Genomic DNA, 22,747 nt, shown 5'->3' on the forward strand with positions numbered 1-22,747 from the left:
GGTCCTCTCTTCTGTCCACACGTACCGCACCATGTTGTCTTGGAGTGAACTGGTCATGTGACACCGTACGTTACGTCCTGTGACGTGTTAATGTGGAAAAAGTGTAGTTTTGCGACACATTTCTATATCTGAAAAACCTCCTTATGAGAGCGTAAAAACTCTTTAGTGATATTTGAGAGGTTTTTTGATATTCAAGTTTTGCCATTACCAGATTTTTATTGCGCTATTTAGATTTTAAGCATTTCTAAGGGTAATGGAAATGCAGCTAATGTCTAACCTGACACGCCAGATGGAATTGTTTCACACATCCATCTGGTAAACCTCCCATAGACAGTGTTTGAGAAAGGGCAGAGCCTTCCTAAAAAAAACCTTGGAGGGATATTTGAATGAATGGTCGGTCTGTCACATCTTTACGGGCCAATCAGAGCAACAAAATACGTGATGTAGCCGCTTCCGAGCAGTAAACTCCATAGAGAACTGCATAACGTGAACAATGGCGACCGTAGACATGTCAGTACACAGCTTTCATCATTTATGAAAAGAAAACAACTCACTGCTGTTCTTTGTTCTTCTTTTAAGAAAGAAATGTCGTCAAGTTCTTATTAAACTGGCGCTTTAGCAGCATTCGCGCTAAGCTCTTCCACCATAACTGCACCAGCCTCTCGTTGCTGCTTGCTTACATCACGACTCCATCACGACCGAAAGTACTGCCCCTCAACACCAATTGGTCCTGTCACTTTCTAACCGGGCCCAAACTGTTCAGATGGGAGCTTTGCAAGATGGATTCGCCAGTGAGGAACATGGAAACGGACAAATCCATCTGCTTTGCCAGGTTAACTAATGATACCACAGTAAGAAAAGTAAAATCTTTGATATCTGACAATTTATGATTTTAATGATCAAAACTTCCAAAAAAAGCTCTGTGCAGTCAAATGCCTCGTCCACACATTGGCAGGTATCTAACAGAGGATTTTTACGAACACACCAGAACAGAGTTTTAGTTTGGCCACACGCCTGTCCCTAAGCAAGACTCGTCATAAATGATTATTTGTCTAAATAATCCTCTAGTGTTTGGTGTTGACTATTCAGCAAAAATGATTGGGAAAAGCCCCCAACATGCCCAGCTTCACTAACATTCTCTTCCTGCCTTTAAGGATGATGTCATGCTTCAAAGCTTCTCAAACATTCCATCCTTGCCTTTGAACATGAGGTTACCCTTCAAAGTAGGGCTGGGTTCAGTTGCAATACGTCCTACCGCAATTTTCAGATCTCAGAACGTGCAATATTTTACTTATGTGTTTCAAAAAAGCAGTTTAATTCGTTTTCAGATGGAGATGTTCACTCTGTTTAAATCTAAATAATCTAGAATCATTTGTTTGTGAAGAAATACTTGACATAAGAAACTTAAAAAATAATTGTATATTAAATTGCAATATTGGGAAAAAGATTACATTTACATTATTTTCCCCATTTTTTTAGCCCTACTTTAAAGCCCATAACATATTCCACCCTTGCCTGATGGTGTCGGTGGTCACTGCTTCATATAACACTCCAAAGACACAAACCCTGCCCTCATTTTTTCCAAAAGTTGCCAACTATGGCCTAATTTCTGGAGAAATGGAGGGTAAAGCCCTCACCATCTGAAATCTACAACACTACGTCTTTGCTGAAGGTTGAAATCTTTAAACCGTGTCCTTGTAAATCTCTGAATTTCATTAACCACAGGAAATGTACCCTTTGCTGTTCCTTAATCGATAAAACTGATCAGAAGCTTGGTCCATCTCTTTCAAAACAAACAAAGGATTTCATCATGCTTCACCTGGCGCTCCCCAGAGGTCAGACTACGTCAGCACAGGTATGACACGGTGTCCACGTGTCCAGGAAAAGCTCTGACGGCAGGAGGTGGGTACAGATCTTAAACGGGACAGGAAGACGGACCAGTGGTCCCACAAAATAAAAGTCAGGACGTAGTTAAGATACACAAGAGCGCAAAGCATTTTTTACACAACTTAACACCTTACCTGAAATCATTAGGCCTGTTACTGTGTTTATATAATCTAATATCATTTCAAAATGTTCAACTTGTTTTGATTCTAAATGGTTTTTAGTGGAACAATCTTTGTTTTTAAAAACTACATTAATTTTCTACCAGATACATAAATCTGTCAACAACTGTAAATTGGTTACCACTTAGCACGGTAACACCAGCAAACTGACCTGTATGCGGTCCATATTTAATAAACTGCCAACATTGTTGACAACAAAAATTGCTAATGTTAGTTTAAGACCTTGTGAAGGTGGTTTCTTGCCATTCTTGACAAGTGAAACGAATAGAGTACTCAGAATTGGGTGTGAAGGACTTCTGCTTCTGTTGTTGTGTTATCAAACTGTTATATTTTTATTTTAGTATCATAGTATAAAGTTGCTGGCACTGGAACAAGTTAAAACCTTATTCTGCTGTGGTTTTCATTTGGAAACGTAAACCTTAATCACAACAGTGGGGAAAAAACAATAGATATATATAATTCTGACAACAAATAACACAAAGATGCTATTTTTAAAAATAGACCAGCTGCATCGACCTTTAAGTCGACGGGCATTAAGCTTTATTTTGAAATTAGAGCGGAAGTAGCTGTAGTTAGTGCCGTGTCTTTGATCAGGAAATAGCCCATTTAAAAGTAAACATTACGGCACAGATGACAGTTTAGTTAAATGTCCGTATAAATAAATATGAGCTCTTAACCACGGCTAGATGAGGCTTTAGATGTCGTTACTCTTTAAATTAGCATAGCCTTTAGCCGTTAGCTTAGCTGTACTGAGCAGAAGAAGAAGACGATACAACACGCAGTAGTCCAACATGGAGGACATGTACATTAAACCAGGTAATTAAGTTAACATTTATTATAAACTCCCGAATTAGCCTAGTTTATGTTCATGTGAGGCTAACGGCTAACCCAGAGCTCTGCTGGTGTCTAAAGTCAGATTATGTCCCAGTTTCAGAATCGATCCACCGAACCTGGTCTAAAAAAAACAGGATTTAATTCAAATCGTCGGTTCTGCTCATAGACTGAGCTTCAGTCTTTGAGAAAATCAGAAATAAAATGTCAGAAAGGTTGCTTTTAGTTCGGCTTCTATGAATATTAACCAAAGTGAAACACTGCATTAAAGAACAGACTGTTTTCAGAGGTTAGCTCCTCGTTTTTCTATTTTCTATCGATAATGTGGGAATTTATGCCCGTGTCAAAAGCCTTCAGTTTAACTCTATAATTAACTAAAATATTTATCCTCTGTATGTCGTTTAAAATGCAAAATTTACCTGAAAAAGAAAATGGCCAAAATCTGTGAAATCATGTTTGGTTTGGGTAACTACGGAGAAGGAGTAGGACCAATAGATAAAAGAAATCACTTCTTTTTTCCAATTCAGAGAAATGACCTTTTCCTCAGAATTCTAACTATTTTTTATTCTCTATTTATTTATTTATTTATTTATTTTAGTTTGTGAATTTTGTTTTCAAACTCTGAGATCAAAGTCAGAATTGCGATATTTATGTTAGCATTCTCATATTAAGTACCCTAACCCTAACCCCTAACCCTAAGGAATTTTGATATTTAAGTAGTAATTCAGAATTCCGTGATCAAAGTCAATTCTGAGATCAAAGTCAGAATTCTGAGAACAAAGTCAGAATTCTGAGAACAAAGTCAGTATTCTGAGATCAAAGTCAGAATTCTGTTATCAAAGTCAGAACTCTGAGATCAAAGTCAGAATTCTGAGAACAAAGTCAGAACTCTGAGATCAAAGTCAGAATTCTGAGAACAAAGTCAGTATTTTGAGATCAAAGTCAGAATTCTGAGAATTCTGAGAACAAAGTCAGTATTCTGAGATCAAAGTCAGAATTCTGTTATCAAAGTCAGAATTCTGAGAACAAAGTCAGAATTCTGAGAACAAAGTCAGAATTCTGTTATCAAAGTCAGAACTCTGAGATCAAAGTCAGAATTCTGTTATCAAAGTCAGTATTCTGAGATCAAAGTCAGAACTCTGAGATCAAAGTCAGAATTCTGTTATCAAAGTCAGAATTCTGAGATCAAAGTCAGTATTTTGCTTTGTTTTTGTTTAGAGTTGTAATAAAGATCTGACCTTTTTTCTTAGAGTCCCCTTGTAGCACGCAACAAAACATTCATAAACACATTTGCCCTTACTATAAAATTGTGAGTCCAAAATATGAAAATTGATTATAAACATGGAAATTTGTTATATTTTCAGAAATTACTACTTAAGTTGACTTAGCAGCCATTTAACTGAGAAAAATTAAAATGTTGAACTTTAAAAAATGTTTAACTTGAAAACATCCCACCTTCTTTCTTCCCCAGTGCTTATCCTGTTGGGGATCGTGGGAACTTGAAAATAGCTTTCTATAAAATAAGACTGCTGTTTCCTCGGTTCCAATTATTCAGATTGATCAAATCGTGAGTTCGTAATCTTATGATTGGTATTTTGTATTTTGAACTGGCCTTATCTCTGTGTTGCCTAGGTAACCAGGAGCGAGGTTGGAATGATCCTCCTCAATTCTCGTATGGCCTTCAAAAGGCCCGCGGACCAAATAAGAACCTCCTGAACAAGAGAGCAGCTCCACCTCCAGCAGCAGGTCAGTAAGATCCTGAACCAGCTTGTCTCCACAGAACGCTCTCCACCAGTAGGACAAAACTGGACTAAAACTGTTTTAACAGACTCCTCCTCCTGACACAGAAGACCAATCACAGAGCGTTTCATTTCAAGTGTGACAAAAACATTTCCTGAAACACAGGTACACATGTTCTTGTCTCACATGAAATTAAACGCTCTGTGATTGTTCTGTTGTGTTACAACACAAACATTTTTTTTTTTTTTTTTTGCTGTTTACCCTCAGGACTTCTTGACATTTTCACCTTTTCTGTATTATTATTATTTTATTATTATTATTCGTCTTTTCTTTCTGATATCTGGCATTTATATTTTTTTTCTTAATCCTTAGTAGGGCTTCGGTCATCTCAGGTTGTGGTATATGTTTTATTTATATATATTTTTTACTTGTAATCTTGTCGCTGATTGGTTTTCAGGCTCTGGACCCCCTCCAATGACTCCTCCCTCCTCTGGTCCTCTGGCTCCACCACCTATAGGTCAAGCCCCGCCCCCTCTAAATCCAGGTAAGGAACAGAAGAAGGTGGTTGGTCTAACGTCCAGAACCTTGTCTCTGAATCTATCCTGTTCTCCCAGCAGCTGGTCCTCCTCCTAGCTGTGTAGCCATGCCCCCTCCTCCTTCAGGACCAGTCAGATGTCAGACAGAGGCAGACAGCAGCCAATCAGAGAGCGAGCCAGATTTGGAGGCTGTGATGTCAGTGCTGAGCGGAGCGCTGGCCGCTTGCAGAGAGACGGTTAAAGTGAGTTTGAGACAGAACTTCCCACTGGGAGGGGGTGCCACACTGATTGATGACCAACACATACACTTATCGCCATGGTAACTGAGATTGTGGCTGAGATGATGTGAAGCATTCAGACCAAAGATTGAAACATGCCGCTGCTCTTAAAGTCATTCATTTCAGACCGCTCAAACTGTTGTACTGACCTCTGTTCTAAAACCAACTGTTGGTGACTTTACAAACTGAGCCAGTCTGTCTGAGTCAGTCTGAGACTGCTGCACTGGTTTTCAAACTTTGGGTTCTGAACTGTGCTTTAGAGAAACTTCCAGACATAAACATGCCATGCTTGTGAGTGCAGTACCATAGCTGACCACTAGGAGGACTGCTATTCACACCTTTGATCTCTGTGTGCAGGTTCAGGTGTGTAATGATGTAGCAAAGAGACTCCGCCTCCTGGAGGACAGCTGGAGGTCGGGGAGACTGAGTCTACCTGTCAAGAGACGCATGGACTGTTTGTCTAAAGGTAAAAACTGTCTCAGTATTAGGGCCGCCCTGATTGGTCAGGACTATTATCAGCTGATTCTAATGAAGCATACATGATCAGTAGTTTAGGATCAATGGTGATCCAAACCAATCAGCTGTGGTTAATCCTCAGGTGTCGTGTAGTGTCATTGTATCAGCTCACTGAACTGTCAGCCAATCAGAATCAAGCACAATAAAGTTAAGTATCAGATACCCTGTTTGTAAGTGATTATCAGGGATTCTTATCCAATTTTGCCATCCACATATGGTACAGATGTGGTCTGGGATGTCTTCATCTGGACTGAACCTGGTCTGGTTCTGTAGACAGAACATGAACTGGCAAATATCAAAGATGGGGATTGTTGCTTTAGGAAAAGTTGCCAACTATGACTGACTATTCAGCAGAAATGGAGGGAAAAGGGCCCAACACCCCCAGCTTCACCAACATTCCATTGTCTGCCTTTGATGATGTCATCCATAAAAGTTTTTGACATTCCATCCTTTCCTTTAAAGATGAAATCATCCTTTTTTGCCAATAAAGCATTCCATCCTTGCCTTTTTGATGCAGAGCAGTCTAGACCCCCAGTTGTCGTTCCAGTCTAACCAGTAGCCCACAGATTTATTGTCTAAATAGTATACCAGTGTGTCCTTTAAAGGCATGAGGGAGAAAAGCTGTTAAAGAGGCTCAGCTAGCCTCCTAGCTGGTGGCTAACTGGCCTCCATTTATTCTAATCAGCACGTGGAGATACCAGTCCACTCATGGAGCCACAGAGATGATGGATGGTTAAAACCTATCATCTGAACAACCCCAGTTATCAAATATCAGCTGAGCTTACTCATCAGTGACCATGATCAGTATCATCAGTATTGGTATCGGGGCAGCCCTACCTACTATGTTCCTCCTGTCTTTAACACCTGTCCCATCCTTCCCCTGTCTGTCTCTCTCTCAGAGTTACACTCGGCCCGTTGGGATTCAGCCGACGACATCCATCGCTCTCTGATGGTCGACCATGTGACTGAAGTCAGCCAGTGGATGGTTGGTGTCAAACGACTCATCGCTGAGACTAGAAATCTCACGCCGGACCGCTTAGAGGGTTTCTGCAAACCAGCAGAACTAGAGCAGGAGCCAGAAAACCTGGACCAGGATCAAGAAAAACCTGAACAGAATCCAGAAATAGCACATCAAGATCTAGAAGAACTGGATCAGGAGGCAGCATGTGAATCTTGACTCTGTTAGTGCTGCTGACTGTGGACTCTGTGCTTCCTCTAGGGGGCGCTGTAGAGCACAGTGACTGCTCTGTTCCTCCATTTTCATTTTGAGCTTGACTGGACTCAGTCAGCTGTTACTATGGGATGGTTTTCACGTCTTAAATGGTCTAATATTAATCATATAAACTGTATTTAAATTTCTGTTACCTTGAAATGATGGAATCGACCAATCAGAGCTCTGCTATGTCCACTTACCTGGATTTGAATAAAGCTTAGTTATACTCGCTCTTTAACCTTGGCGTAGCACCTGTTTCTAATTCTCCATAGCCCCTTAGCTCAGTCTTAGACTACTCTAGACTCAGATCTCAATCCTGGACTCCTCTAGACTCTGGTCTCAGTCCTAGACTCCTCTAGGCTGTGGTTTCAGTCCCAGACTGCTCTAGGCTCTGGTCTCAGTCCTAGACTGCTGTAGACTCTGGTCCCAGTCCTAGACTCCTCTAGACTCTGGTCTTAATCCTAGACTGCTTTAGACTCTGATCTTAGATCAAGACTCCTCAAGACTCTGGTCTTAGACCTAGACTGATCTTAGTCCTAGACTGCTGCAGACTCTTGTCTCAGTCCTAGACCCCTCTAGACTCAGGTCTCAATCCTGGACTCCTCTAGACTCTGGTCTCAGTCCAAGACTCCTCTATCCCTTTAGCTCAGTCCTAGACTCCTCTAGACTCTGGTCTCACTTCTAGACTCCTCTAGAATCTGGTCTCAGTCCTAGACTTCTCTGGACTCAGTCCTCAGTCATAGACTCCTTTAGACTCTGGTCTCCCTTCACTTGTCTAGACCTGTAGTAGGAGGTCCCCAGGACTAAGTCATAAGTGATCTGGATCACCTCCTTTCCAGGTAAACCAGGTACCCTGAAGGTGTTTTTCGGATCTTAGCCATGGCTGTAGAAATCTTTAACCTTTGAGGTTAAAAAAAAAGAAAATCAAGATCCTTCTGACTTTGTGGAGGTAAATCAGGGAATCTGGTTTCGTCTTTTTTTCAAGGTTATAATATCTGAGGTGCATTATGGGGAAAGGTTTTTGTTTTCCTAGATTTGCCAAATCTCTGAAATAAGGAAAAAATTAAGACAGGAATACCCACAATGCATCAGGAAGAAAGTGAATAGAACTACAGCTGTGTTTCTTTCACCAGCAGAGGGCAGCAGGCCTCAGTGAATGAGCCTGAAGGATCTGGTTTTAATTTAAACACTCGTCTTTAGACAGACTATAATATTTCTTCACTAATGTGCCCATTAAAGTGTTTAAGAACACAAAATTAAATCAACAGTAGCTGATAGTAGTAGCACAGATGTGGATCAAGAAGAGGGACTGAGCTGTTCCTTTTTTTTTTTTTTTTTTTAAGACATTTTTTCAGGCTTTTATACCTTCATTTAGAGAAGAGGACAGAGGATAGGGTTAGGGTTAATCACTGGATTAATAATTTCTATTTTACACTAAAACTATACATGACCATGAAAACATGATGATTTCTATGAATTATTGATAATCGCAGTGGATGGATGGATGGAAGGATGGATGGATGGAAGGATGGATGGATGGATGAATGTTGGATGGATAAATGGTGGGATGATGGATGGTTCGATGATGGATCGATGGATGAATGGTTGAATGATGGATGGAGTGATAGAGGGTTGGATGACACATGGATGGATGGATGGATGGATGGATGAATGTTGGATGGATGGATAGATTGATGATGGATGGTTCGATGATGGATGGATGAATGGATAATGAATAGTTGAATGATGGATGGAGTAAAAGAGGTTTGGATGATGGATGGATGGATGGATGGATAATTGATGGATGGATGTTGGATCGGTGGATTGATGGATGGATACTTGATGGATAAATGTTGGATGGATGGATGGATGAATGGTTGGATGGATGGATGGATGGATGGATGGAGGATGGATGGAAGGATGGACGGTTGGATGATGGATGGATAGCTGGAGGATGGATGGAAGGATGGATGGATGGAAGGATGGATGGAAGGATGGATGGATGGATGGATGATGGATGGAGGATGGATGGAAGGATGGATGATGGATGGAGGATGGATGGAAGGATGGATGGATGGATGATGGATGGATGGATGATGGATGGATGGATGGAGGATGGATGGAAGGATGGATGATGGATGGAGGATGGATGGAAGGATGGATGGATGGATGATGGATGGATGGATGATGGATGGATGGATGGAGGATGGGTGGAAGGATGGATGGATGATGGATGGATGGATGGATGGATGGAGGATGGATGGAAGGATGGATGGATGGATGATGGATGGATAGATGGAGGATGGATGGAAGGATGGATGGTTGGATGGATGGAGGATGGATGGATGGATGGATGATGGATGGATGGATAGAGGATGGATGGAAGGATGGATGGATGGATGGATGGATGATGGATGGATGGTTGGATCTCAGTTTGTTATTTTAGTGAACATGTTAAAATGTTTTTCAGACTGCTGGTGTTAACGTAGCGTCTCAATCCCTGAATCTAGAGAAACATTTTAGCCCTTCCCACCTGAGATCGAGCCAGAACACCAAGGCCATAGTCACATCCTTCAGTCCCTTAATTAGAGCTTGTGTTTAGTTGTTGTATAGTTTTATTTTTGATGTATGGACATTTCCACGGCCACAGTACCATCAGGACCACGGTCTGAGAACCTCTCCTCTAGAGTAGAACGTTGGTCTGTTATAGTGAAGTGTGCCGGTCTCTCAGCCAACATAGACCTGACAATGATAGAGCCGTATTTAGCCTGTTCTAGCAGAAATGTAAGTCTCCATCAGTAGAATCCATCACAGGAAAGATAAATCACAGTGCTGTTACACTTCCTGTTCATGTTTTTTTAAAGTATAGCCAAGTCTGGCAGAAATACTTCCCTTGTTTGTCCACATTGCTTTTGTTTTGTGTTTTTCTGGCTCAGGTCTAGACTAAATCAGATCACTGATAGGGAGATCTGGTCCACTGGTCTCTATCAAGTCCGGAGTCAACACATTAATTTACACATGAGTGCTCTCCTTCTGTCATGTTATGAGAGCAGAGTTTATGAACTGTTGTTCCAGTATGAATGTTACCTGGTCCAGCAGGTAGACCGGCCTTTGTCTGCAAAGGTAACACAGCAGAATAAACTTCACTGTTAGACCTGGGATTCTGAATGTTTCCTTCAAAAAAGTCTGGACGCAGAAAAAGAAAAGGAGAGCTCTAGAAAAACATCTGTTAATATGATTCATTCACATCCTGTTAGGGCCAGACATGTCTCTGGGAGGGCCAGTTAGAGGTGGGAGGGGGGCTGAAAAGAGGAAGCCAAGCAGAAAAGATGAGTGACAGAAAGACAGAGAGAAACAGAAAGAGAAGCTCATCCCCACGGAGACAAACTAAAAATAGAGGAGAAGGAGGAGGAGAGTCCCTCTGACCACGGGGTGACGAAACCTACATGATCCATCCAGAGATGAAGCTAAAGTGTGAAATTTATTGATTATCTTTCTAATCAATCACTAGTTCTGTATAAACACCAGAGTTTGTTACTTACTTTGCAGATTATTTTTTGGACTTTTTGCCTTTATTTTGAAAGGACAGGTGAATACAGACAGGAAATAAGAGGATAGAGAGTAGGAGAAGACATGCACAAACCTGCTGGGATCCAAAGACCAGTATCTGGAGGACTCTGGACTCTGTTCTCTATTAAGATAAACCAACACCCAGAGTGACTTTAAGTATTCACAACATTCAAACTTTGGTCAAAGAGACCAAATAGACCGATACACGACTAGAGGATCAGGGTACCGTGATCCATGGATGGACTCATAACTACACTGTAGGTCCTCATAGACCTGAACCCTGCACATGTCGCCAACAGGCTCCTCCTTCAAATATAACCACACACAACATTGAGGCACATTTAAAGCTCTGTGATTGGCCAGCTGGGTATCTCAGGGTGACATCTGACAATATCAGTGCAGTGGGCATCTATCAGTCTGGATAGGGTTACAAAGAAATTTCTAAGGCTTTGGGACTCCAGCCAACCACACTGAGAGCCATTATCCACAAATAGGGAAAACTGTGAACAGTAGTGAACCTTCCCAGGAATGGCCGGCCAACCAAAATGACTCCAAGAGCACATGGATGGCTCATCCAGGAGGTCCCAGAAGGACCCAGAACAACATCTAAAGGTCCTCAAAGGTATGGATGGAATGTTTATTAACTTTAAAGACGTTACCTTCACAGGCAAAAATAGTGGGCCATAGTTGTCAACTTATGGAAACATGGGTAGAACTGGCCACTTCCAATCACTTTCCCAAAAGTTGCCAACAAAGGACAGTCATGATAAGGGTAAAACTGTTGGTATAAACTACAGTGGTGAGCCTTCCATGGAGAGGCCAGCCTACCAAATTTACAGTGAGAGCCATTATCCACAAATGGAGAAAATTGTGAACAGTGGTGAACCTTCCCGGGAGTGGCCGGCTTAAGTACGCATAGATAACCCATCCTGGAGGTATTAAAAGTGTCTGCTAAGTGTTCGTAATACTATCAAAGAATGAGCTGTATTAGTAGTATCATTAAAGAATTGGCTATATTAGTAGTATTATAGAAGAATTAGCTGTATTAGTACTATTATAGAAGAATTAGCTGTATTAGTACTATTATAGAAGAATTAGCTGTATTAGTACTATTATAGAAGAATTAGCTGTATTAGTACTATTATAGAAGAATTAAGTGAATTAGTACTATTATAGAAGAATTAGCTGTATTAGTACTATTATAGAAGAATTAGCTGTATTAGTACTATTATAGAAGAATTAGCTGTATTAGTACTATTATAGAAGAATTAGCTGTATTAGTACTATTATAGAAGAATTAAGTGAATTAGTACTATTATAGAAGAATTAGCTGTATTAGTACTATTATAGAAGAATTAGCTGTATTAGTACTATTATGGTAACACAGCAGAATAAACTTCACTGTTAGACCTGGGATTCTGAATGGTCTGGACGCAGAAAAGAAAAAGGAGAGCTCTAGAAAAACATCTGTTAATATGATTCATTCACATCCTGTTAGAAGAATTAGCTGTATTAGACATGTCTCTGGGAGGGCCAGTTAGAGGTGGGAGGGGGCTGAAAAGAGGAAGCCAAGCAGAAAAGATTAGTGACAGAATTAGACAGAGAGAAACAGAAAGAGATTAGCTCATCCCCACGGAGACAAACTAAAAATAGAGGAGAAGGAGGAGGAGAGTCCTCTGACCACGGGTGAAGAAACCTACATGATCCATCCAGAGTTATGAAGCTAATTAGCTGTGAAATTTATTGAAGAATTATCTATTCTAATCAATCACTAGTTCTAGTATAAACAAGAGTTTGTTACTTACTTATAGAAGAATTATTTATTGGACTTTTTAGCTGTATTAGTAATATTATAGAAGAATTAAGTGAATTAGTACTATTATAGAAGAATTAAGTGAATTAGTACTATTCTCTATTAAGATAAACCAACACCCAGAGTGACTTTAAGTATTCACAACATTCAAACTTTGGTCAAAGAGACCAAAAGAATAGAGGATCAGGGTACCGTGATCCATGGATGGACTCATAACTACACTGTAGGTCCTCATAGACCTGAATTGCTATTATGAAGCCAACAGGCTCCTCCTTCAAATATAACCACACACAACATTGAGGCACATTTAAAGCTCTGTGATTGGCCAGCTGGGTATCTCAGGTGAATTAGTACATTATAGAAGAATTAGCTGTATTAGTACTATTATGGAAGAATTATGAATTAGTATAGGGTTATAGAAGAAATTTCTAAGGCTTTGGGACTCCAGAAGAACACTGATTAGCCATTATCCAGAAGAATAGGGAAAGTACTAACAGTAGTGAACCTTCCCAGGAATGGCCGCCAACCAAAATGACTCCAAGAGCACATGGATGGCTCATCCAGGAGGTCCCAGAAGGACCCAGAACAACATCTAAAGGTCCTCAAAGGTATGGATGGAATGTTTATTAACTTTAAAGACGTGTACCTTCACAGGCAAAAATAGTGCCATAGTTAGTCAACTTATGGAAACATGGGTAGAACTGGCTGTACTTAGTACTATTATACAGTGGTGAGCCTTCCATGGAGAGGCCAGCCTACCAAGAATTTACAGTGAGAGCCATTATCCACAAATGGAGAAAATTGTGAACAGTGGTGAATTCCCGGAGTGAATTAAGTACTATAGATAAGACCCATCCTAGCTGTATTAGTACTATTATAGAAGAATTAGCTGTATTAGTACTATTATAGAAGAATTAAGTGAATTAGTACTATTATAGAAGAATTAGCTGTATTAGTACTATTATAGAAGAATTAGCTGTATTAGTACTATTATAGAAGAATTAGCTGTATTAGTACTATTATAGAAGAATTAGCTGTATTAGTACTATTATAGAAGAATTAAGTGAATTAGTACTATTATAGAAGAATTAAGTGAATTAGTACTATTATAGAAGAATTAGCTGTATTAGTACTATTATAGAAGAATTAGCTGTATTAGTACTATTATAGAAGAATTAAGTGAATTAGTACTATTATAGAAGAATTAGCTGTATTAGTACTATTATAGAAGAATTAGCTGTATTAGTACTATTATAGAAGAATTAAGTGAATTAGTACTATTATAGAAGAATTAGCTGTATTAGTACTATTATAGAAGAATTAAGTGAATTAGTACTATTATAGAAGAATTAAGTGAATTAGTACTATTATAGAAGAATTAGCTGTATTAGTACTATTATAGAAGAATTAAGTGAATTAGTACTATTATAGAAGAATTAAGTGAATTAGTACTATTATAGAAGAATTAGCTGTATTAGTACTATTATAGAAGAATTAGCTGTATTAGTACTATTATAGAAGAATTAAGTGAATTAGTACTATTATAGAAGAATTAGCTGTATTAGTACTATTATAGAAGAATTAGCTGTATTAGTACTATTATAGAAGAATTAAGTGAATTAGTACTATTATAGAAGAATTAGCTGTATTAGTGCTATTATTGAAGTATTTGGTGGTAGGAGTACTTAGTGTATTTGCAGTAGAAATACTTTTAGTCCGACTCTTTAGCTTGGTGATGTTTGTAGTAGTATTATTGAAGAATTAGCACTATTAGTAGTGTAATTGAACTATTAGCAGCATTAATAGTATTACTAGTGTATTTTGATCAGTATTTGGCCTAATTGGCTCTAGAAGTATGAGGTGTATATGAAGAAGAAGTCATTTCATTCTGAATCTCTCTGGCTTGGTGATATTTGCAGTAGTATTATTGAAGTTTTATTTTAGTATTATTAGTATCAGTAGTATTATTGAAGTATTATTGAAGTTTTATCAGTAACAGTAGTAATATTGAAGTATTATTGAAGCATTATTAGTATCAGTAGTATTATTGAAGTATAATTGAAGTTTTATCAGTATCAGTAATATTATTGAAGTATTATTGAAGTATTATCAGTATCAGTAGTATTATTGAAGTATTATTGAAATATTATTGAAGTATTATTAGTCTCCATAGTATTACTGAAGTATTATGAGCAGTGTTTGGTGGTAGGAGTATTTTAGTCTGATTCTCTCTGGCTTTGTGATGTTTGCAGTAGTATTAAGTATCACTGAAGTGTTATCAGTGTTATTGAAGTATTATTGAAGTATTATCAGTATTATCGAAGTATTATTGAAGTATTATTGAAGTATGAGACATGTTTTTGAAGTATTAGCAGTATTATTAAAATATTAGCAGTATTATTGAAGTATTGGCAGTATTATTGAAGTATTGGCAGTATTGGCAGTATTAAAGAAGTAATGGCAGTATTTTTGAAGTATTGGCAATATTAATAAAGTTATGGCAGTATTATTAAAGTATAAGCAATATTATTGAAGTATAAGAAGTATTATTGAAGTATTAGCAGTTTTATTGAAGCATTACTGAAGTATTAGCAGTATTACTGAAGTATTGTTGAAGTATTAGCAGTATTATTGAAGTCTTAGCAGTATTATTGAAGTATAATAAGTATTATTAAAGTATTATCAGTATTGTTGAAGTATTACGTAAGTATAATTGAAGTATTATTGAAGTATTAGCAGTATTATTGAAGTATTAGCAGTACTGGCACTATTATTGAAGTACTGGCAGTATCATTGACGTATTAGCAGTATTATTGAAATATTAGCAGTACTGGCACTATTATTGATGTATTGGCAGTATTATTGAAGTATTATCAGTATTATTGAAGTATTAGCATTATTATTGAAGTATTAGCAGTATTGGCAGTGTAATTGAAGTATTAGCAGTATTATTAAAGTATTAGCAGTATGTTTGAAAGATGATGGAAGTATTTGCAGTATTATTGAATATCAGCAGTATTGGCATTATTATAAAAGAATTAACAGTATTGTTTAAGTATGATTGAAGTATTGGCAGTATTACTGAAGAATTAACAGTATTGGCAGTATAAATGAAGTATTAACAGTATTATTGAAGAATTACTAGTTTTACTAAAGAATTAGCAGTATTATTGAAATATTATTGAAGTATTAGCAGTATTACTGAAGTATTAGCAGTATTTTTGAAGCATGATTGAAGTATTATCAGTATTATTGAAGTATAATAAGAACTAATTGACGTATTATCAATATTATTGAAGTATTACTTAAGTATTAGCAGTATTATTGAAGTATTATTGAAGTATTAGCAGTTCTGGCAATATTATTGAAGTATTATCAGTATTATTGAAGTATTACTGAAGTATTAGCAGTATTTTTGAAGTATTATTGAGGTTTTAGCAGTATTATTGAAGTATTAGCAGTATTACTGAAGTATAAGAAGTATTATTGAAGTATAACTGAAGTATTGGCAGTATTTTTGAAGTATTATTGAGGTTTTAGCAGTATTATTGAAGTATTAGCAGTATTACTGAAGTATAAGAAGTATTATTGAAGTATAACTGAAGTATTGGCAGTATTTTTGAAGTATTATTGAGGTTTTAGCAGTATTATTGAAGTATTAGCAGTATTATTGAAGTATAAGAAGTATTATTAAAGAATTATCGGTATTATTGAAGTATTACTGAAGTATTAGCAGTATTAATGAAGTAATATTGAAGTATTAGCAGTATAATGGAAGTATTAGCAGTTTTATTGAAGTATTAGCTGTATTATTGAAGTATTACTGAAGTATTATCAGTATATTGAAGTATTATTGAAGTATTAGCAGTATTATTGAAGTATTAGCAGTATTATTGAAGTATTAGCAGTATTGGCAGTATAATTGAAGTATTGGCAGTATTATTGAAGTATTAGCAGTATTGGCACTATCATTGAAGTATTGGCAGTATTATTGAAGTATTATCAGTATTATTGAAGTATTACTGAAGTATTATCAGTATATTGAAGTATTATTGAAGTATTAGCAGTATTATTGAAGTATTAGCAGTATTATCGAAGTATTAGCAGTATTGGCAGTATAACTGAAGTATTGGCAGTATTATTGAAGTATTAGCAGTATTATTGAAGTATTAGCAGTATTGGCAGTATAATTGAAGTATTGGCAGTATAATTGAAGTATTGGCAGTATTATTGAAGTATTAGCTGTATTATTGAAGTATTACTGAAGTATTATCAGTATATTGAAGTATTATTGAAGTATTAGCAGTATTATTGAAGTATTAGCAGTATTATCGAAGTATTAGCAGTATTGGCAGTATAACTGAAGTATTGGCAGTATTATTGAAGTATTAGCAGTATTATTGAAGTATTAGCAGTATTGGCAGTATAATTGAAGTATTGGCAGTATTATTGAAGTATTAATGAAGTATTATCAGTATATTGAAGTATTATTGAAGTATTAGCAGTATTATTGAAGTATTAGCAGTATTGGCAGTATAATTGAAGTATTGGCAGTATTAGTGAAGTAATATTGAAGTATTAGCAGTATTATTGAAATATTAGCAGTACTGGCACTATTATTAAAGTATTGGCAGTATTATTGAAATATTAGCAGTATTATTGAAGTATTATCAGTATATTGAAGTATTATTGAAGTATTAGCAGTATTATTGAAGTATTAGCAGTATTGGCAGTATAATTGAAGTATTGGCAGTATTAGTGAAGTAATATTGAAGTATTAGCAGTATTATTGAAATATTAGCAGTACTGGCACTATTATTAAAGTATTGGCAGTATTATTGAAATATTAGCAGTATTATTGAAGTATTATCAGTATATTGAAGTATTATTGAAGTATTAGCAGTATTATTGAAGTAATATTGAAGTATTAGCAGTATTATTGAAATATTAGCAGTACTGGCACTATTATTAAAGTATTGGCAGTATTATTGAAGTATTATCAGTATTATTGAAGTATTAGCTGTATTATTGAAGTATTACTGAAGTATTGGCAGTGTTATTGAAGTATTAATGAAGTATTATCAGTGTATTGAAGTATTTTTGAAGTATTAGCAGTATTATTGAAGTATTAGCAGTATTATTGAAGTATTAGCAGTATTGGCAGTATAATTGAAGTATTGGCAGTATTATTGAAGTAATATTGAAGTATTAGCAGTATTATTGAAATATTAGCAGTACTGGCAATATTATTGAAGTATTGGCAGTATTATTGAAGTATTATCAGTATTATTGAAGTATTATCAGTATTATTGAAGTATTACTGAAGTATTAGCAGTTTTATAGAAGTATTAGCAGTACTGGCAGTATTATTGAAGTATTAGCAGTATTATTGAATATCAGCAGTATTGGCATTATTATAAAAGAATTAACAGTATTGTTTAAGTATGATTGAAGTATTGGCAGTATTACTGAAGAATTAACAGTATTGGCAGTATAAATGAAGTATTAACAGTATTATTGAAGAATTACTAGTTTTACTAAAGAATTAGCAGTATTATTGAAATATTATTGAAGTATTAGCAGTATTACTGAAGTATTAGCAGTATTTTTGAAGCATGATTGAAGTATTATCAGTATTATTGAAGTATAATAAGAACTAATTGACGTATTATCAATATTATTGAAGTATTACTTAAGTATTAGCAGTATTATTGAAGTATTATTGAAGTATTAGCAGTTCTGGCAATATTATTGAAGTATTATCAGTATTATTGAAGTATTACTGAAGTATTAGCAGTATTTCTGAAGTATTATTGAGGTTTTAGCAGTATTATTGAAGTATTAGCAGTATTACTGAAGTATAAGAAGTACTATTGAAGTATAACTGAAGTATTGGCAGTATTTTTGAAGTATTATTGAGGTTTTAGCAGTATTATTGAAGTATTAGCAGTATTACTGAAGTATAAGAAGTATTATTGAAGTATAACTGAAGTATTGGCAGTATTTTTGAAGTATTATTGAGGTTTTAGCAGTATTATTGAAGTATTAGCAGTATTACTGAAGTATAAGAAGTATTATTGAAGTATAACTGAAGTATTGGCAGTATTTTCGAAGTATTATTGAGGTTTTAGCAGTATTATTGAAGTATTAGCAGTATTACTGAAGTATAAGAAGTATTATTGAAGAATTATCGGTATTATTGAAGTATTACTGAAGTATTAGCAGTATTAATGAAGTAATATTGAAGTATTAGCAGTATAATGGAAGTATTAGCAGTTTTATTGAAGTATTAGCTGTATTATTGAAGCATTACTGAAGTATTATCAGTATATTGAAGTATTATTGAAGTATTAGCAGTATTATTGAAGTATTAGCAGTATTATTGAAGTATTAGCAGTATTGGCAGTATAATTGAAGTATTGGCAGTATTATTGAAGTATTAGCAGTATTGGCACTATCATTGAAGTATTGGCAGTACTATTGAAGTATTATCAGTATTATTGAAGTATTAGCTGTATTATTGAAGTATTACTGAAGTATTATCAGTATATTGAAGTATTATTGAAGTATTAGCAGTATTATTGAAGTATTAGCAGTATTATTGAAGTATTAGCAGTATTGGCAGTATAACTGAAGTATTGGCAGTATTATTGAAGTATTAGCAGTATTATTGAAGTATTAGCAGTATTTGCAGTATAATTGAAGTATTGGCAGTATTATTGAAGTATTAATGAAGCATTATCAGTATATTGAAGTATTATTGAAGTATTAGCAGTATTATTGAAGTATTAGCAGTATTGGCAGTATAATTGAAGTATTGGCAGTATTAGTGAAGTAATATTGAAGTATTAGCAGTATTATTGAAATATTAGCAGTACTGGCACTATTATTAAAGTATTGGCAGTATTATTGAAATATTAGCAGTATTATTGAAGTATTATCAGTATATTGAAGTATTATTGAAGTATTAGCAGTATTATTGAAGTAATATTGAAGTATTAGCAGTATTATTGAAATATTAGCAGTACTGGCACTATTATTAAAGTATTGGCAGTATTATTGAAGTATTATCAGTATTATTGAAGTATTAGCTGTATTATTGAAGTATTACTGAAGTATTGGCAGTGTTATTGAAGTATTAATGAAGTATTATCAGTGTATTGAAGTATTTTTGAAGTATTAGCAGTATTATTGAAGTATTAGCAGTATTATTGAAGTATTAGCAGTATTGGCAGTATAATTGAAGTATTGGCAGTATTATTGAAGTAATATTGAAGTATTAGCAGTATTATTGAAATATTAGCAGTACTGGCAATATTATTAAAGTATTGGCAGTATTATTGAAGTATTATCAGTATTATTGAAGTATTATCAGTATTATTGAAGTATTACTGAAGTATTAGCAGTTTTATAGAAGTATTAGCAGTACTGGCAGTATTATTGAAGTATTAGCAGTATTATTGAAATATTAGCAGTACTGGCACTATTATTGAAGTATTGCAGTGGTATTGAAGTATAAGAAGTATTATTGAAGTATTAGCAGTGGTATTGAAGTATAAGAAGTATTATTGAAGTATTATCAGTATTATTGAAGTATTACTGAAGTTTTAGCAGTATTATAGAAGTATTAGCAGTACTGGCAGTATTATTGAAGTATTAGCAGTATTTTTGAAGTATTATTGAAGTATTAGCAGTATCATTGAAGTATTAGCAGTATTAGCAGTATTTTTGAAGTATCTTGAGCAGTATCTGGTGTATTTGGTGTTAGGAGTACTCGGTGTATTTGCAGTAGAAATATTTTTAGTCTGACTCTCTGGCTTGGCGATGTTTGCAGTCTTACTTTCCAGCACAGACAGAGAGGATGCAGTTACCATGACGACCCTGTGTGTGTATGTGTATGTGTTTGGATCCTGGCCTCTGATTGGCTGTGGGGCGGAGTGGGCGGGCAGGCGGAGCATGTGAAAGCGTCACTTGTCCTCTCTCTCTCCCACAGATCGGGACAGAGAGACAGAGAGACGAAGCTCCTCGCTGCTCTCTCCTTCATCCCTCCATCTTCTTCTTCTTCTCCTCTTCCTCTCCTCCGTCCACGGCCTCGTCTCTCCCTCCATCTCTTCTCCTCCTCCTCCTCCTCCTCTTCCTCTCTCTCCTCCACCCTTCACTCTTGGCCTCCCCCTTCCTCATCTTCATCGTCATCATCATCCTCAGAGGAAGACGGACAGGGACCCCGCTGACCCTCGCCGCACCGGGTCATCATGGCAACGGTCATCTGCACTCGTTTCACTGAAGAGTATCAGCTGTATGAGGAGCTGGGCAAGTGAGTATCCCCATCATCTTCATCCTTCTCCTCTTCTTCACTGCTGTCTCTAACAGTCAGAACTCCTGGATTTAAAATAAACATCTTTTTTCCTGCTTTTAGCACGTTGAATTCAAACAATTCAGTCGCATTTTCTTCCTTATCTGCAGCATTTTATTGTCTATTGATTATTTCAGCATTTTTTTAAATTAAAACTAAAATATCCTGCAGTTTTTATGTCATAATAATGATAAAATTTCACTTTTTGGTGACTTTTTCACATTTTAGATCAAACCTCGTTGTTCAAACTTCACTGCATCACAGGATGCAGTCTGATTCTACATCCTCACTGACGTTGGCATTGATTGCACTTTTTCGCTTCTACTTGAAGTAAATGGAAAAATGACCTTTAATGTCTTATATCCTGAAGAATGCATCCTTTTTCTTGAAGGTTTCAGGGTCTTTAATCACACCTTAACAGGTAAATTTGACGAGCTGATGGAAGTTTGGCATTGCAGAAACAAAAATGTTCTCAATTAAGTGCATATCCAGACATTAAATCTGCTCATATTCATCAAGTATCCTGCATTCAAAAATGCTTAAATAAGCACCATGGAGTGAATCAATCAAGTCAGGATGAAGAGCTCGCAAAGACGCCTGTTTTAAAGTTTCAAACGCCCGTTAATGGTCGACCTGCACGCTGTTCTTTCAGTAAAAACCATAACCAAAGTGATATTATCACACAGAAGCCTTTAGGATCAATCACAGAGAATATTTAGAGAATAAACAACACTGCAGAGATAAAATCATCCTGATTGATCTGAGCTGTCAGCTCTGAATCCATCATTAAACCAAAGAAAAGTCAAATCAGAGCTATGGAGGATTTATTGATTGCTAATGTGATCAGTCTCCGTCGGATAGATGGAGGATGAAGGGATGAAGAGATGAGTGTATCACCTTTCTGACCCCATCCCACTCATCGCCCACTCTCACGCACACACATAATGCCAGGTCTCTTACATAATGCGATGGTGGGTGGCAGAATTCAGCTTTCATAAGAAACAGACGCAGAAATCTTCAGTAGAGAACGTTCGAGCTGTGAGTCAGTGATCAGGAGGAAATCAGACCATTATTATCAATCATTCTGTTATTGATCAACCCAGGAAACCTGTCACATCTCAGGGATTAATCCAGAAACAGTGGAGCCTACATTTCCCATAATGCAGCTTTTTTTTAATCATGATTTCACCTTTAATTGAGTCTTTTTAAGTCCCGCCCTCTTTGGTTCCTGTTACGAGCTTAAGCCGGCCTTTAAAACTTTCGTTTACATCGAAATGACCAAAAATCACCGAAACAACATAAAACTGATTTTAGATTGGTGCCAAAATGTTCCAATCAGTTCTGCTGATTCCCAAAGCATTCTGGGAGATTTTCACAACACCCAGTGTTCAACAAGAACCAGGATCCCCTACCCCTCTATTCAACAAGAACCAGGGCCCACTACCCCTCTATTCAACAAGAACCAGGGCCCACTACCCCTCTATTTAACAAGAACCAGGACCCCCTACCCCTCTATTCAACAAGAACCAGGGCCCACTACCCCTCTATTCAACAAGAACCAGGGCCCACTACCCCTTTATTCAACAAGATTTGGGACCCTGTAAACCTGGACAGGACCACTAAGGTTAGGGCTAAGTGGTCGGGGGCTAAACTTCTTCTCCTGATCCATCAGTACACGAATATTCTGAAAATCATGGAAAATTGGTTTAAAAAAATAATAAAAAAATAAAAAACAAAGACCTTTAAAGAATTTTTTAAAAAGTTCTTAAAATTTCAAAAACTTAAACTTAAATTTCTAATTAAAAAAAAAAAACGTAAAATACCACAGAAT

The 22,747-nt window shown here is 36.3% G+C and overlaps 2 protein-coding genes across 4 annotated transcripts in view; both read left to right on the forward strand.

Annotated features, from left to right (window-relative positions):
* Nucleotides 1-2,652: 2,652 nt before the first annotated feature.
* On the forward strand, nucleotides 2,653-7,416 carry sra1 (steroid receptor RNA activator 1). 2 transcript variants are annotated; one of them, XM_041801603.1, is made up of 6 exons: nucleotides 2,653-2,882; nucleotides 4,530-4,643; nucleotides 5,095-5,181; nucleotides 5,252-5,415; nucleotides 5,809-5,917; nucleotides 6,867-7,416. In XM_041801603.1, exons 1-6 carry the CDS (start codon nucleotides 2,858-2,860, stop codon nucleotides 7,142-7,144), a joined length of 777 nt encoding a protein of 258 aa, XP_041657537.1. In that variant the 5' UTR covers nucleotides 2,653-2,857; the 3' UTR covers nucleotides 7,145-7,416. The 2 variants fall into 2 exon arrangements, with proteins under 2 accessions (XP_041657537.1, XP_041657538.1); XM_041801604.1 differs by having other exon boundaries at nucleotides 5,255-5,415.
* A 13,250-nt stretch (nucleotides 7,417-20,666) lies between these two features.
* Nucleotides 20,667-22,747, forward strand: part of camk2a (calcium/calmodulin-dependent protein kinase II alpha) — a 44,421-nt gene continuing 42,340 nt past the window's right edge. For both annotated transcript variants that reach the window (XM_041801123.1, XM_041801124.1), the window contains exon 1: nucleotides 20,667-20,877. In XM_041801123.1, the coding sequence (XP_041657057.1) occupies nucleotides 20,816-20,877 (62 nt within the window). In that variant the 5' untranslated portion in view covers nucleotides 20,667-20,815. The remainder of the gene's footprint in view (nucleotides 20,878-22,747) is intronic.

Source organism: Cheilinus undulatus, linkage group 12 (assembly GCF_018320785.1).
Source record: "Cheilinus undulatus linkage group 12, ASM1832078v1, whole genome shotgun sequence".
Lineage (NCBI taxonomy): Eukaryota > Metazoa > Chordata > Actinopteri > Labriformes > Labridae > Cheilinus > Cheilinus undulatus.